Source organism: Oncorhynchus clarkii, chromosome 3 (assembly GCF_045791955.1).
Source record: "Oncorhynchus clarkii lewisi isolate Uvic-CL-2024 chromosome 3, UVic_Ocla_1.0, whole genome shotgun sequence".
NCBI lineage: Eukaryota > Metazoa > Chordata > Actinopteri > Salmoniformes > Salmonidae > Oncorhynchus > Oncorhynchus clarkii.
In genome coordinates, this window is record NC_092149.1 from 54,045,350 (window position 1) to 54,063,066 (window position 17,717).

The 17,717-nt window shown below is 41.5% G+C and overlaps 2 protein-coding genes and 1 pseudogene across 2 annotated transcripts; 2 read left to right on the forward strand and 1 right to left on the reverse strand.

Annotated features, from left to right (window-relative positions):
- Positions 1 to 179: 179 nt before the first annotated feature.
- Positions 180 to 3,434, reverse strand: LOC139398301 (cilia and flagella associated protein 210). The gene is made up of 9 exons (XM_071144359.1): positions 3,315 to 3,434; positions 2,898 to 3,103; positions 2,468 to 2,641; positions 2,135 to 2,340; positions 1,806 to 1,962; positions 1,560 to 1,699; positions 1,212 to 1,401; positions 884 to 1,048; positions 180 to 720 (listed from the first exon to the last, which is right to left on the reverse strand). Exons 1-9 carry the CDS (start codon positions 3,367 to 3,369, stop codon positions 367 to 369), a joined length of 1,647 nt encoding a protein of 548 aa, XP_071000460.1. The 5' UTR covers positions 3,370 to 3,434; the 3' UTR covers positions 180 to 366.
- A 1,321-nt stretch (positions 3,435 to 4,755) lies between these two features.
- Positions 4,756 to 12,538, forward strand: LOC139406022 (phosphoglycerate dehydrogenase). The gene is made up of 12 exons (XM_071148485.1): positions 4,756 to 5,013; positions 5,626 to 5,777; positions 5,914 to 5,979; positions 9,182 to 9,236; positions 9,412 to 9,510; positions 9,606 to 9,738; positions 9,821 to 9,969; positions 10,081 to 10,233; positions 10,996 to 11,134; positions 11,426 to 11,553; positions 11,679 to 11,895; positions 12,174 to 12,538. Exons 1-12 carry the CDS (start codon positions 4,876 to 4,878, stop codon positions 12,326 to 12,328), a joined length of 1,584 nt encoding a protein of 527 aa, XP_071004586.1. The 5' UTR covers positions 4,756 to 4,875; the 3' UTR covers positions 12,329 to 12,538.
- On the forward strand, positions 12,329 to 17,486 carry LOC139385690 (kelch-like protein 23; annotated as a pseudogene).
- Positions 17,487 to 17,717: the final 231 nt, after the last annotated feature.

Here is a 17,717-nt window from a genome sequence, read left to right on the forward strand (position 1 = left end):
CATGTAGGTACAGATCTAGGACCAGGCTAGAAATTATCAGCAGTTTCCCAATTTGTGCACTAGTTTTAATTGAATTGTGTGTATGTATATTATGTAAAATAACAAAACTAAAAATCTAATTTCAGAGACAGTTATACACTCTACATTTCCATATTTCTGAGATGAATCATCTTTGAGCGCTGAAAAGACTGCAATCATCCCACTAGGTCAGTCAAGTACTTGCCTATCAAGTGTGGGTTTTTTGAGTGTGAAATAAATGACATAATAGGGGGTATATCATAAATGCTTAGGAAATGCTGAATTCCATTGGTTTATTGTTTTTCTAATCATGCTTCACCTGACCATGTTACTCTTTTCAACAGACGTTTACCATGTGAATCCAAGTCTTTTCTTGGATTGCTGAATATCACGTGTCTCATTCAGCTCTTTGACGTCCTGAGATCTACTGCCGACGTAATTGGGCATCTGGACACCAGTGTCATCTTGAACCAAGTAACTTGGCCTCACTCCTCCAAAGATGGGGCCAAGACCACCTCCAATTCCCTCCCTGGCAGCTTTGCGGAGTGGGTGAATATTTCTCTTGGCCTCGGTGGCTGTATCGATCACATTGTTTGCATACTGCTGGAACTGCTTCTCCTCCACAGCAATGAGCTCTGCATTTTTGGTCTCAAAGTCCTGTTGTTGCTTTCTTATGTGCTGTTCCTTGGCACGTTTTTCAGCCTAAACAGCAAGATTTCAAATGTTAAATGAAATCTTATGTTGCTTCATTAGAAGTGTTGCTGTTGCTGACACATTCCACTACGTGTCATTGCGAAAATAGTTGACATACCAAAAATGATCAAGAATTGTAATCACGGAAAGTGCAAATCAAATCCAAGCTCACCATTTGATGAATGTAGACGTCTTGTAAAGTTCTTCCATCCTCTTTCATTTTCAGTGCCTTCAGGTGTTGTTTTTCAATAAATATTCTGTCTGCTTCTTTCTTGGCATAAAGCATGTCAATAGCTCTCTCGTTGTGTTCTCTTTCCTTCTGCTCCTGTTCTTCTTTCTGGGGAAAAAAACCAAGCCAGTGTCATTGTGATAAGACATTTTTTGTCACATATAGGCTGGCATATTCATTGATAAATATTAATTCTGAGTTTAATTTTGTGAGAATAATATTTTGAGCTTCCGATTGTCTCTTTGCTTGTGGTAGGGTGCACATGCCATACCATGGCTTCTCTGTGTGAGGCAATTGAGTCCAGCATAGCCATCCTCTTGTCATCTTTCTCCTTCTGCTGCTGTGCCTGTCTGGCATCCTGTTGAGCAATAGCCTTGGCGATGAGTTCCTCATTGTCCGTCTGCTCCTGCTGTTTTGCAGCCAGTTCATTCATGATCCCCCCCCTGTGCATTTGGACCTCTCTTAGGAGGGGAAAACGGTTTAGAAAATCTATGTCCATGAGACTTCCAGAATTGTAAGACTACTGTTGACTAGTGATGCCACAGCTATACTCATTTCTTATTGTGGGACTTCAAATGTTTTATCGAACTGTTTACTTTCTCCTAATATGTCTACTTACCGGAACATCTCTTCCTCTTTGTCTTTCCTCAACTTCACCATTTTCTGTTTTGCATTTGCAAAAAGCCTCCTGCGCTCCTCTTCCATCTCTTGCTTTTGTGCCTCTATTGCTCTAATGATATCTCTGTTAGAGAGATGCTCCTTTTTAAATACAAATGCAGGATTAATTAACACACCCCCATGAAATCTTGTAATATTGCTTTAGTGAGTGAGACATTTGAACATTGATAACATCCAAATACCTTACCATGTGAGCTTTCATGGTATTTCTCTTCTGCTCCTCTTTCTTTTGCTCCTGCATGCATTGCTCCCACAGAAAAAGCTCTTTTAGTCGCTGGAGTTCCTCTGCCTCTTTCTTGTTTTCCAGTTTCTCCCGTTCTCTATTCATCTCATGTTCCTTTGCCCTAATAAGGGGAAGAGACCATTCATCATACTAAACCATTGAGAGCATTCAGTCTATTCTATTTGGACTACATTTAAATTAATTTGACTCCATGGTAGAGTATATGGTAGTCGATGGTATAGATATTCTATTCGATAACTGCTGCCAGGTTGTTAGGTTTCAGTGAGACTTACTGCTGTTTTAAGTCTTCTGCTGTGGCCTGGATGTCAAGCTTCCTCTGCAAAGCTTTCTGCTGCTCCTTTTGCAAAGCTTCATCCTCTCTACACTTAATGATAGCCATGATTTCCTTGTCCACATCTTTGGAGGTATCCTGCTTTCTCTGCTTCAGTTCTATCTGGGCCTCCCTTTCCTTCAGGACTTCTGTCAGCAAGAGTGCACGCTGGAAGAAATAACAATATTGCATTTATTCAATTTAACTCAGAAATGCATATTATAAAGAACACAGCATGTCTTCAGATGAAAAAAATTATTGCAGAAGACAATTTTAACTTGTAAAAAATACAAACATGAAATCCTTTCACACGATCAGTCTCGTAGTACTGTTGAGTTTTGGCCTTTTCAATAGCATCTTTCCTCTTTTGCGCCTGATATTTAGCCTCCTCAATATCCATCTGTTTCTTCTCATCTTCTTCAAGTTCCTCCCGAATCCTCTTTGCCTCCAGTTTCTTTTGTCTTTGTCCCTATGAAGTGAATGGCACATTTTACTCAAGTGGGTTGTGTAGAGAGATTGGGTTAAATGCGGAAGACACATTTCAGTTGAACGCTTTCAGTTGTACAACTGTCTAGGTATATCCCCTTTCCTTGTATTTTTTTTAGCCTAATGTTTTGTATGAGACTGTGATCCTGAGGCTGCCTGTGGGCACATGCACAGAGTAAGACATGTATAATAACTACCATTATGCATTATGGTAAAAACAAACCAACAAAGATACTTACAGCTATTGTGTTAGACCAGAATTTTACCACCTCCTTGGACCTCAGGTGCATAGCTTCTCGTTGTTTGGTTGCTTCCTTTAGACTCTCGTTGTATTTATTCCCTTGATTCAAACTACCTTGAATTCGGAGCCATTCGGCTTTGGGCAAAACAGTGACTTGTCGAAGATCTGGTGGTTGCATTGCTTTTTTTTCCTCAACTGCTAGCGCTGATAATAGGAGAAATGAAATGGGAAAAAATACCAACAATGCTTATGGTATAACAATGTTATGCTGTGGTAGGCTATGCATAGATCTTGCTTAAACATTTTTACATCGAGCAAAATATGCAATATTAGCTACACTACAGTGACGTTACAAACCCATACATGCGTCAAGAGAGCAAGTAAACGAATAGGCTATGCAAGTAGTCAAACACACTTGTTTTGCTGGACCCACTCCTTCGACCAAACCGGACAACAGTCGCAGTTTCCATTTGATCTGAATGTATTTTGTTTTCAATCGTATGAATCTAAAAAAGAGCATTCAGAGCTCACAGAAAGTTGCATGGCACTTTTCTTGTCACTAGACAGTTTTACAACGTCGCTGTGTAAAAAAAAAAAAGTGCCTTTGACGGAATGTTTTCTGTAGGACTGTATCCAGTAACGATGGACACATTTGTTGCAATGTATCCTAGCAACGCTTTTGCGGCCCGATACCAGCTGCGTAGAGCGGAGACCTGGGAACACACAGAGACCAATCAGAATGCGAGTGATCGAAGAACCACGGTCAAGTAAAAAAATCCATTGTCTCCCACCAGATGGTGTCATTTCTACGCGGAAAAATAAAGCAAAGATTGTCTGGATGCAATACAGATGTAATATGAATGGCTTTGGATTCTGAATTGGAGCCTACTCAGATGTTATTTGGTGTAATGTTATTCCGTTTGATTATTATTTCTTGTGGCTGTTGGGGCAAATGTTTTTCTTCACTTTTTTTGATGGAGAAATGTGACTTGTGGAATTCCTAGATTAATTACATTTGTTTTACGTTTCACACATTTCTGTAGAGGTCATTTCTATTTTTTTCTGTTGATGGTTACGTTGTATTTCATATGATTGCCTACATGTATAGACAATTCAAATAGCTAGATATGCATTCAATACAATACACAGACCACTAGGATAAATAATTTCGGCTAAGTGCATAGATCGGCTAACTGCATAGCCATAGAAAGACTGGGTAAAGGTAGGCGTGGTGTTTCACTCTAGAGCTTTATTCGAGGTAATGAACAGAGAAGGAAGGGCCTGTCATGTGATTGGCTTAACACATTCAAACACCCCAATTAGACTAGCACAGACTTTGAAAGCTGGCTCACTAAATTTGAACTCATATTCTTGAGAAATCAGCTACGCTTATATCACGTTTAGGAAAGGGAGGCATGCACAGAAATTAAATTGTTCTTCAGTTTCGAATAACATTTTCATTTAAAACTCAGTCAGCAGAATTGTATCACTACTGTACAACATTGCCGGTTGATGATTGTATCGTATTTCTGGTCCGACAAGTTATATCAAAGTCATTTCTGTGGTTAAAGCAAAGACTGAAGATGAAGCGAGACATTTCACTCGCTGTTTAAATCTGGTTCATATAAATAAACTAAGCAGACCAGACCCAGCTGCTAATGCATGGGTGCCACCCCTTAAGCAGACAGGAACTGTGACAATTTTTTTCAATAGTAAACGGCCTGAGTGGGACATCTTAATTCATCCACCATTGTTGTAGCCTATCTATGCTTCTCTATCTATGGCCTCTCGTTGTTTCAGCATCCACGTCAGAAACTGGAGATGAGAAGAGGCGGGTTTACTGAATGGGGCAGTCCTTATCCGAAATGTTCATTCAAAACCAACTGAATTGAGAACTTCTCAGTGTCTGTCTACCAGCAGTTTACATAAAGGTTCCCCATCTGTGAAATTGTCCGTAGCTGTTGAGAACAGAAAAAATGGCCCCAATATCCATTAAACGCATTTTAATCAGTGAAAGTGTTGATCCTTGTTGTAAGAAGATCCTGCAAGAAAATGGAATCCAAGTTACGGAGAAGCAAAACATGAGTAAGGATGACTTGATTGCAGAGATCAAGGTAGGGGTTTACATATTTTCCTAATTTTGCATCCATTACATTTTTGTTGCACAATGTCTATCTAAAATGTGCAACAACCATTTCACAGTTGGTATCTAATTTATAATACGGAAAAAGTATATCGCGTTTGGTCATTGGTTGAATAACCTCGTGTCTCTGAAGTAACACGCAACGATTTCTGCGTTTCAGAAAACAGTATATTATTTAAATCCGTTGCAGTTTAGATGATAAAAGCAAGGTCTTGCTTGTGCGTTCCTATCTGGTGTCGATCATTAGTACCGCCTTCTTGGGAATCTGATGCAACTGCGCCAGAGATTTACAGATTTCCCTCGTTTGGCCGATTTAAACACCAGGATCACATTTAGACCGGGGTTTTTTATCTTTTCTACCTAGTACTTTCAAAAGTTGGACTATACATCAATTACATCAGCCCAAAGGCTGCTAATCTGACACCATGTAATGCCCAAATCAATAATTTCAATGAGTTTGATGCATGCACAAATTACAACTGTAAGGTCATAAATAACTTCTTCAAACTACTCCAATGAACAACAGACGATTGTCATGCAATGTCACTATGCAATTCATTTTGTCTGTTCATTCCCTCTCCAGGACTATGATGGCCTTGTCGTTAGATCTGCAACAAAGGTGACAGCTGATGTCATCAATGCTACTGGTAACCTCCAAATCATTGGAAGAGCTGGGACTGGCGTTGACAACGTAGATGTAGATACTGCCACTAAAAAGGGCATCATTGTCATGAAGTAAGTGTAATTGAAAATAAATTATGAGTTTATGCATCAGTGTGTAGTTTCAATGCAGTTTTGTTTAAAATCAAATCACCACAGATCTGGCTTTTCCCTAAACATTAGACTATTGTGTAAATTTATATTTTTTTAGCACACCAAGTGGCAACACCATCAGTGCTGCAGAGCTGACATGTACCCTTTTGATGAGCCTCTCAAGGTAAGACACTACAACAGATGAAAACAGAATACCTCTGTGCATTTCATTGCACTATACAGAAAGTATCCTGACCCCTTGACTCCTTCCACATTTTGTTAAATTACAGCCTTATTCTAAAAATGTAGCTTTTTTTCTTTCTACACACAATACCCCTAAACGACACCGAAAACAGGTTGACATTTTTGCTAATGTATTAAAAATAAAAAACATACCTTATTTACATAAGTATTCAAACCCTTTGCTATGAGACTTAATTGAGCTCAGGTGCATCGTGTTTCCATTGATAATCCTTGATGTTTCTTCAACTTGGTTGGAGTGCACCAGTGGTAACTTCAACTGATTGGACATGATTTGGAAAGTTACACACCTGTCCTAGATAAAGGTCCCACAGTTGACAGTATATGTCAGAGCAAAAACCAAACCATGAGGTCAAAGGAATTGTTTGAAGAGCTCCGAGACTTGATTGTGTCGTGGCACACATCTGGGTAAGGGTACCAAAAAATGTCTGCAGCATTGAAGGTGGCCAAGAAGAGTGGCCTCCATCATTCTTAAATGGAAGAGGTTTAGAATGACCAAGACTTCCTAGAGCTGGCTGCCTGGCCAAACTGAACAATTGGGGGAGAAGGGCCAGGGAGCTGACCAAGAACCCGATGGTCACTCTGAGTGAGCTCCAGAGTTCCTCTGTGGAGATGGGAGAACCTTCCAGAAGGACAACCATCTCTGCAACACTCCACCAATCAGGCCTTTACGGTTGAGTGGCCAGACGGAAGGCACTCCTCAGAAGGCAAATGACAGCCCGCTTGGAATTTGCCAAAAGGCACCTGAAGACTCTGACCACAAGATTCTCTGGTCTGATATAACCAAGATTGAACTATTTCTGCCTGAATGCCATGCGTCTCATTTGGAGGAAACCTGGCACCATCCCTACGTTGAAGCACTGTGGTGGTAGCATCATGCTGTGGGGATGTTTTTCAGCGGCAGGGACTAGGAGACTAGTCCGGTTAGAGGGAAAGATGAACGGTGCAAAGTACAAGGTTCCTTGATGATAAACCTGCTCAGGACCTCAGACTGGGGTGAAGGTTCACCTTCCAACAGGACAATGACCCTAAGCACACAGCCAAGACAACACAGGAGTGGCTTCGGGGCAAGTATCTGAATGAGCTTGAGTGGCCCAGCCAGAGCCCGGACTTGAACCTGATCTAACATCTCTGGAGAGACCTGAAAATGGCTGTGCTGCGACGCTCCTCATCCAACCTGACAGCTTGAGAGGATCTGCAGAGAGGAATGGGAGAAACTCTCCATATACAGGTGTGCCAAGCTTGTAGCGTCATAACCAATACTTGAAGCTGTAATAGCTGTCAAAGGTGCTTCAACAAAGTACTGCGTAAAGGGTCTGCATACTTATTTAAATTTGCTAACATTTCTAAAAACCTGTTTTTGCTTTGTCAATATGAAGTATTGTGTGTAGATTGAGGGATTATTTTGTTCTATCCATGTAAAAAAAGCTGTAATGTAACAACGTGGAATAAGTCAAGAGGTCTGTATACAGTGGGGCAAAAAAGTATTTAGTCAGCCACCAATTGTGAAAGTTATCCCACTTAAAAAGAGGCCTGTAATTTTCATCATAGGTACACTTCAACTATGACAGACAAAATTAGAAAAAAAATCCAGAAAATCACATTGTAGGATTTTTAATGAATTTATTTGCAAATTATGGTGGAAAATAAGTATTTGGTCACCTACAAACAAGCAAGATTTCTGGCTCTCACAGACCTGTAACTTCTTCTTTAAGAGGCTCCTCTGTCCTCCACTCGTTACCTGTATTAATGGCACCTGTTTGAACTTGTTATCAGTATAAAAGACACCTGTCCAAAACCTCAAACAGTCACACTCCAAACTCCACTATGACCAAGACCAAAGAGCTGTCAAAGGACACCAGAAACAAAATTGTAGACCTACACCAGGCTGGGAAGACTGAATCTGCAATAGGTAAGCAGCTTGGTTTGAAGAAATCAACTGTGGGAGCAATTATTAGGAAATGGAAGACATACAAGACCACTGATAATCTCACTCGATCTGGGGCTCCACGCAAGATCTCACCCCATGGGGTCAAAATGATCACAAGAACGGTGAGAAAAAATCCCAGAACCACACGGGGGGACCTAGTGAATGACCTGCAGAGAGCTGGGACTAAAGTAACAAAGCCTACCATCAGTAACACACTACGCTGCCAGGGACTCAAATCCTGCAGTGCCAGACGTGTCCCCCTGCTTAAGCCAGTACATGTCCAGGCCCGTCTGAAGTTTGCTAGAGAGCATTTGGATGATCCAGAAGAAGATTGGGAGAATGTCGTATGGTCAGATGAAACCAAAATACAACGTTTTGGTAAAAACTCAACTCGTCGTGTTTGGAGGACAAAGAATGCTGAATTGCATCCAAAGAACACCATACCTACTGTGAAGCATGGGGGTGGAAACATCATGCTTTGGGGCTGTTTTTCTGCAAAGGGACCAGGACGACTGATCCGTGTAAAGGAAAGAATGAATGGTGCCATGTATCGTGAGATTTTGAGTGAAACCCTCCTTCCATCAGCAAGGGCATTGAAGATGAAACGTGGCTGGGTCTTTCAGCATGACAATGATCCCAAACACACCGCCCGGGCAACGAAGGAGAGGCTTCGTAAGAAGCATTTCAAGGTCCTGGAGTGGCCTAGCCAGTCTCCAGATCTCAACCCCATAGAAAATCTTTGGAGGGAGTTGAAAGTCTGTGTTGCCCAGCAACAGCCCCAAAACATCACTGCTCTAGAGGAGATCTACATGGAGGAATGGGCCAAAATACCAGCAGGTGTGTGAACCTTGTGAAGACTTACAGAAAACGTTTGACCTCTGTCATTGCCAACAAAGGGTATATAACAAAGTATTGAGAAACTTTTGTATTGACCAAATACTTATTTTCCACCTTAATTTGCAAATAAATTCATAAAAATCCTACAATGTGATTTTCTGGATTTTTTTTCTAATTTTGTCTGTCATAGTTCACTATGATGAAAATTACAGGCCTCATCTTTTTAAATGGGAGAACTTGCACAATTGGTGGCTGACTAAATACTTTTTTGCCCCACTGTACTTTCCGAATGCATTGTCCTTCTCATACATTTACAGAAAAATTTGATTAACTCCATTCAAAATCATTATCTTCCTAGACATGTGCCACAAGCAGCTATGTCCATGAAGGCAGGGAACTGGGATCGTAAAAAGGTTGAGTATTTTGGTTTCCCTCATTAGCAGTTTCAATTTGACACACAAAGCAATTACTGTCGCGTGGTCTACCCCAGTGTTCAGCCAGTCATCACTAATCAAATCTGATCTTTAAATCTGTGTAGTCTCACGCTCCTCAGGGACCTGGATCAAAGTTGTGTTAATGATTTCGCAGTTCATGGGTGCAGAGATGTATGGCAAAATACTTGGAATAGTTGGACTTGGAAGAATTGGAAAGGAAGTTGCCACCAGAATGCAGTCCTTTGGCATGAAGGTCAGTTCAAAATCCTGTGAAAAGTAAAAAGAATCTTTCAAAGCTGCCTACTGTTGTATTATCATCTAAATACTAACTGAATTTGCTTTCGACAGACCATCGGCTATGATCCAATCACTCCTCCTGAGGTGACTGCTACCTGGGGGGTGGATCAGATGTCCCTGGAACAGCTGTGGCCCCAGTGTGATTACATCACCGTCCACACGCCCCTCATGCCTTCTACAGCTGGTGAGTTTTACAGAAGTGTCATGGTTGTGGTACTGGAGGGTGAAAAGCGCTTTTCCACTTGAGGTAAAGTTGTTTCTCCTAGGACTACTGAACGACACCTCATTTGCTAAGTGCAAGAAAGGTGTAAAGGTCGTGAACTGTGCACGCGGGGGCATCATCGATGAGGATGCTCTCCTCAGAGCTTTGGAGTCTGGACAGTGTGGAGGGGCTGGCCTTGATGTTTTTGTTGAGGCAAGAATATCACATCACTTAAACCACCCAAACATTAAGTTCCATTTTGGTATTACTTGTCTACCCCTGTATTGACATTCACTAACATCATGGTATTCCATTCTTTCCCAGGAACCCCCAAAGAACCGTGCCCTGGTGAACCATCCCAATGTGATTAGCTGTCCTCATTTGGGTGCCAGTACAAAGGAGGCCCAGGCACGCTGTGGACAGGACATCGCTCTGCAGATTGTGGACATGGTGATGGGCAAGGGCTTGGTTGGAGCAGTGAGTATAAGGGCACAGGGCGAGACCCAGATGTAGACACGGGAGGCAGATGGTTCAAGTCTCTGATATTTATTATAATCTAAGGGGCAGGCAAGAGAACGGTCATGGACAGGTAAAAGATCATAACCAGGTCAGAGTCCAGGAGGTACAGAGTGGCAGGCAGGCTCGAGGTCAGGGTAGGCTATATGGTCAGGCAGGCGGGTTCAGAGTCAAGGCAGGCAAGGGTAAAAACCGGGAGGACTAGCAAAAGAGCGAATCGAAAGAGCACTGAAAAACACGCTGCTTGAGAAGATGAACGGGGAACACTGAAATAAATACCAGGGACGGGTGACACCTGGAGTTGAGTGCAGACAATCACAAAGACGGGTGAAACCGATCAGGGCGTGACAGTGAGTTCTACACTTTTCTATTACGGTCAAGCAAATGCCTATCGGTGACTGATTCTAATGGGTTCTTTCTTTTGATGGTTTCACTGTTGCAAGAGTTAAAAAAAAAAAAGAACTGCTTTCTGACCTTGAAAACAATGTAACCCTCAATTGTTCAAAGTATTCTGATGGTTTCATTGCAAGAATGTATATTCAATATTGAGTCATACTTGGCAACACAAATAGTTTTCCACATGAAGTGTTGTAAAACTGGTTGCCTTACTTGTGAAATTTCATAGGGGAAAAACAATGCAGCTCAATACAATAGATCTTGATTATCTTAACGAAGCACAAACCACATTTGATTGGTCACATTACATGTGGTGTATGTGTGCAGGTGAATGCCCAGGTTTTGGCAAGCACATTCTCCCCTGGGTCTCACCAGTGGATCAAACTTGGAGAGGCCGTAGGAGTTGTGCTGAAATCATGCACCACCTCTAAACAGCCCTTCAGCCAAGTCCAAATCACAACTCAAGGTAAGCACTGCAAGGCATTAGACTGTCCTTATATTCTTCAATTGCTTAATTTTTTTTCTGAAATTGCTGAACAGGCTTGATAAATTAAAATTTTGCGGGAAAGCCTGTCAACATTTCATAACCAGTCTTCTCAGATCAGTGATTGGAAGGGAAAGGAGACTTTGGATGCCATTCTGGCATACAGGTATTAGGGGCCGGTTGTGTTGTGCTCTTTGGTTTGTCTCCCCCTTGTGGTATAATCTTGTATATCAAACTGAACGTGGTTTCTTTTTTGTTATTATCACAAACTAGGAGACTGCTTGAAAGGTTCCTCTGGTTACATGACTTCAGCAGTGATGGTTGGATTACTTACTGATGTTTCCAAGAGTTGCCCCAACCTGGTCAATTCACTGACCCTGGCCAAGGAATCTGGAATCAAGGTCAAATGGCCCGCATTGACACTTGGCTAAAGGCCATATTCTGTTAATAACTTGTGTAATAGAGTAATTTATTAATGTCTTGAGTAACAAGATTATTTATCAGATTGACTGTTTTTAAATCTCAGGTAACCAGAAATCACAGTGAGGGTCTGACTCAAGGTGCATGTGAGGTTGAGATCTCTGTCAACGGCTCCAGCTACAGAGCTACTGGTTCAGTCCAGGGAGGTGCACCAGTCTTGTTGGAGCTGAACCACAGCGTGTTCCGACAGCCTATCTCTCTCACTGGCAACCTGCTGTTCTTAAAGGCCGCGGCTTCTCCTCAGCTCCTGCCCTCCGTAACCGGTGAGAAATTAATTTGACATTGTAACCTCACGATTGACTTATCGAAATCATAGGAGTAATAATCCCTCTATGCAGCACTAGGTATAGCCCTTTCTCGCTACTTGAATGATACAAATTTTCAGTATGCAGTCTTAACCCATACTTTTTCTGTCTTTTCACATCAGGATGTGTTTACACTGAACTAGCACTTGACAGCAAGCTTCTCTCCAGCTGTAAATGGCAGATGACCAGAATAACTTAATTTATTTTAAACAGGCTCTCTCCCACTCTTTCCTCAGGTTTGCTGGCCACGGCAGGGGTGGAAATGGAGTCATTCAGTGCCCCTGCAACTCGTAGTGGAGATCAGTGGTATTGTGTGGGGTTATCCTCTCTCTTGGAGGACCTTGGTGCTTTAAAACCTTTGGTGAAAGAAGCAGCACAGCTCTCTGTGTAAATGGCAGTGAGAGCATTGTTACAATGCTGAGGGACCAGTAGCGCATTCCAATGTCTAAAATTTTAATTAATCAAAATGGTTTCTTGGCGTTTTAACATTGCAATACTTGGTTTACAACACAAACACGTAGAAGTTACAAAAAATGCACCTCTGTCATTTCTATTGTAGCGATGCTGGCTATATGTAATAAATAATCAAATTGTTACATTATTACACTGGTTTCTATTTTGTTGTATTCTCCTTTTGTCTGTTTTTGGTAAATGTTCTCAATGAAAACACACCAGGAGGAGGGTAGCTGAAATGGGGAAACAAAAAACAACTCCTCTCAACCTGCCAATAAACTCGAATGCATTTGCTGTGCAACCTTGGTTTCTATGGTGACTAGTCTATTACTAGTATTTGGTATTCCCTTGGGTGCAATAAAGACAGCAGATGTTATGTTACAGACTACCAGCCTCTTAGTAATTTAGATTTTTTTTAAACAACAAAAACATTTTAAACCGTGAAGGTTGAAGTCAAATTTCCATCACTTAGATGATTCTACGTTGTAGTGAGGTTGTAAACCACAATTGGTGTTAGTCAAGGTTTGACGTCGAGCTTGTTCATGGCACCACTACAATCTCGTGTTAGACTATGCAATCTAAATCCATATTCGGCTAAAACTGCCAATGGGAAGTGGTTATTTGCAGTGGGGGGGGAATCGTCAATTAAATTTAAATAGGCTGCCAACCATATCGTTTTTTGGTTCACTTGTGGTATTGGAGTCTCCTTGTGCGCATCGATGCTGTGTTTAGGCTCATTCTCCATGGTAGGAGAATGCGTGTCCAGGAAATAACTGGAATGCTAATAATAAAGCTAAGCAGACGGCTTTAGTTTCTGGGAAGCTGACTGGAGTAATATGGAGCAGGATACACAAGAGCGGGAAGAGAATCTGACAGGTATGCTGCCACCGTCCTGAGCTAATTTAAGGTAACTGCGAATCCTCGTCAGAGCGCTCAAACAAAAGCACAGCGCCGGTTTAGTACAGAAAGTGCCATTATATGGTGGAAAGGTACGCGTGAACGAGGGACTGTTGCGTTGAAGATTAATGATTGGAATCGAATTATTTAGGAATATGAAGTTGTGTGCTGCTGATTATGACATGAGACACTTCATTTCCCGTCCTCGTAGCCTACTCATGCGTGGATAGATATAAATAGCCCTAATGTTTTAGCCTATGTTTTGTAATAGTGTGACTACAGATGAACGCCTATATATATATATATATATATATATATATAGGCGTTCATCTGTACAGTCACACTATTTTATTTATATATATATATATATATATATATGTGCCTTTTAACCTTAATGCTGTAAGACTTTAGTTTTTTTTGTTCTCAGGCTTGTTGAATTAATGGGACACCAGAAATAAACACCCCAAAAGTAAATGCTGACGTTCTCTTCATTTTCTAGCCATCATGTCTGACAGAGGAAAATAAAGCTATATTTATGACTTTTGCGGCAGCCGAATGAGCTATTGGATGCGCTGAAAGAATTCTACATAGGTGACATTCACACATATCACCCTACAATGGGCCACAGGACAAGTCTTTCACTGTCACAAGGCAGCTTTGTCAGCTCACCACTCTTATTTTTAAAGTCATGTTCACAGCTGACATGAAGGCACGGTCAAACAACCTCTTCAAACTGACTTGGATTAATGATGACCCTCTGAGTGCTTTGGTGAACTACGTATACACTTCCAGGGTGAGCATCACTGAGACAAATGTACAGAGCCTGCTGGAGGCAGCAGACCTACAGTTAAACTCTGAAGACTGCTTGCAAGGACTTCCTTATACGCTTCCTGGATGTGGACAACTGCCTGGGAATGCACTCTTTTGCTGTGCTGCACATCTGCCCTGAGTGGGAGGCACGGAGGGTAATGCGAAGGGTAATGCTCATACAACAACAGGAGAAGTTCTTAGAGGTGGACTACGACAAGCTGAGTTCAGTCAACGTATGGAACGATGAAGTTCTCCTGGATGCTGTGGTCAAATGGCTCACCCATGACTTTCTTAACCACGTTGATCACATCCAGGAACTACTCCGTTGTATCCATCTTGAGCTGGATGAGATGCACTTCAAGACTGCCCTGGATGGACAGAGACCATGCTTACTGGGCAATGAAGGAAAAGTAAGGTCATTTATTATCCACGCTTTGAAGACCAACCGCAAAGAGACTTCAACAGGCAGGAACAAACCTGTCAAGTGTGTATGTTATTGGAGGGAGCTATTGGCATCCACTCTGAAGTCCACATATGGGATCCAACAAGCAACATATGGGTACAAGGAAAATGTATGACAGACCAGATGAGAGCTATATTTGTGACGGGGTTATAAAACAGACTATTGAAGCCCTCGACACAGTTTGGATTTATAATGGTGATTTCGATGAGTGGACAGAGGGATGCCCCATGATCACTGCCAGATACTACCACTGTTCTGTGGCTTGACATGGCTGTATCTATGCTATAGGAGGGTACAGAGGGGGAGTTTTTCAACTTGAGACTGAATTCTATGACCCCTTAAAAAATAAATGATTCCCTACAGCCAACATGATTCAAAGTATGAAAACATAAATAGAGCAACTATACAGAAAGGAGTTTGTTACAATGAGAAGACTCCTAGGTGAACATGTAAGCCTGTGTTGCTCTATTGCACTGTCATTGTGTCTTGAATTTGTCCGTTTTACATGGTTGTCTGGGCAACTGATTCTCAGCCATTGACCTATAAATAATGATTTAAGTTATTCTGCACATTTAAATAACATGAACAATATTTCACTGAGTACTAATGAAATCATTATTGCTTTGCCGTGTTCCGCTGTTCACTCTTCTTGATAAAAGGCTTCCTCTTTGAAAGGTGTAGGAAATGCCACTGCTTGTGTCGTAAATGGCACAATATTTGTGACCGGGGGCCACTATGGAACCAGAGGAGGTAGCACCTATGAAAAAATTCAGGCCTACAAGCCAGACATCAATGAGTGGATCATTGTCACAATAACTCCTCATCTAGGTATGACACATTTCAAAGGAAATGGACATATATTTTCATTTGTATGGAATATATTTAGTCAGGAAATCTAAATCTGTCTTTATATTTTCAGAGTATGGCCTGTGCTCTGTTTCTCTGAACAACAAGCTGTACTTGGGAGGACAGACTAGGATGAGATCCAGAGAGAGATGTGTGGAGGCAGTTGTCAATGATGAAGGAGAGGATGGAGTGTGGTGCTGTAGTGATCAATGTCTACATCTACAGTGCCTTGCGAAAGTATTCGGCCCCCTTGAACTTTGCGACCTTTTGCCACATTTCAGGCTTCAAACATAAAGATATAAAACTGTATTTTTTTGTGAAGAATCAACAACAAGTGGGACACAATCATGAAGTGGAACGACATTTATTGGATATTTCAAACTTTTTGAACAAATCAAAAACGGAAAAATTGGGCGTGCAAAATTATTCAGCCCCTTTAAGTTAGTACTTTGTAGCGCCACCTTTTGCTGCGATTACAGCTGTAAGTCGCTTGGGGTATGTCTCTATCAGTTTTGCACATCAAGAGACTGAAATGTTTTCCCATTCCTCCTTGCAAAACAGCTCGAGCTCAGTGAGGTTGGATGGAGAGCATTTGTGAACAGCAGTTTTCAGTTCTTTCCACAGATTCTCGATTGGATTCAGGTCTGGACTTTGACTTGGCCATTCTAACACCTGGATATGTTTATTTTTGAACCATTCCATTGTAGATTTTGCTTTATGTTTTGGATCATTGTCTTGTTGGAAGACAAATCTTCGTCCCAGTCTCAGGTCTTTTGCAGACTCCATCAGGTTTTCTTCCAGAATGGTCCTGTATTTGTCTCCATCCATCTTCCCATCAATTTTAACCATCTTCCCTGTCCCTGCTGAAGAAAAGCAGGCCCAAACCATGATGCTGCCACCACCATGTTTGACAGTGGGGATGGTGTGTTCAGCTGTGTTGCTTTTACGCCAAACATAACGTTTTGCATTGTTGCCAAAAAGTTCAATTTTGGTTTCATCTGACCAGAGCACCTTCTTCCACATGTTTGGTGTGTCTCCCAGGTGGCTTGTGGCAAACTTTAAACGACACTTTTTATGGATATCTTTAAGAAATGGCTTTCTTCTTGCCACTCTTCCATAAAGGCCAGATTTGTGCAATATACGACTGATTGTTGTCCTATGTACAGAGTCTCCCACCTCAGCTGTAGATCTCTGCAGTTCATCCAGAGTGATCATGGGCCTCTTGGCTGCATCTCTGATCAGTCTTCTCCTTGTATGAGCTGAAAGTTTAGAGGGACGGCCAGGTCTTGGTAGATGTGCAGTGGTCTGATACTCCTTCCATTTCAAAATTATCGCTTGCACAGTGCTCCTTGGGATGTTTAAAGCTTGGGAAATCTTTTTGTATCCAAATCCGGCTTTAAACTTCTTCACAACAGTATCTCGGACCTGCCTGGTGTGTTCCTTGTTCTTCATGATGCTCTCTGCGCTTTTAACGGACCTCTGAGACTATCACAGTGCAGGTGCATTTATACGGAGACTTGATTACACACAGGTGGATTGTATTTATCATCATTAGTCATTTAGGTCAACATTGGATCATTCAGAGATCCTCCACTGAACTTCTGGAGAGAGTTTGCTGCACTGAAAGTAAAGGGGCTGAATAATTTTGCACGCCCAATTTTTCAGTTTTTGAATTGTTAAAAAAGTTTGAAATATCCAATAAATGTTGTTCCACTTCATGATTGTGTCCCACTTGTTGTTGATTCTTCACAAAAAAATACAGTTTTATATCTTTATGTTTGAAGCCTGAAATGTGGCAAAAGGTTGCAAAGTTCAAGGGGGCCGAATACTTTCGCAAGGCACTGTATGTGACTGGGGGATATTCCTATTCAAAGGGGACGTATCTGCAGAGCATTGAGAAGTATGATCCGGAGCTGGACACCTGGGAGGTTGTGGGAAACCCCCCCAGCCCAGAAAGCACAGGGCTGCATTTGGATTTACAGTGTGTTGTGTCTTTGAATGTACTTTTACAACAAACCTCAACTAAATCCCATGGATACAAGTCCTTTGTTCCATACTGATCATGTGTGACAGGTGCTAAGAATCTTTATACAAAAAGTTACATTATTTAGAGCATCTTTATAACCATTTGGCCAAAAACAAATGTTCAGTGACAAATGACTGCTGCTGGTTTAATATTACAAAAATAGCACATCATTTTCAATCCACTTACATTGAATGGCTTCTAACACTGGTTCTCATGCACTTTAACACTACCATTTGTGTACTTTTATACTGGTTAACCTGATAAAGCACTGATATGCACAAATGC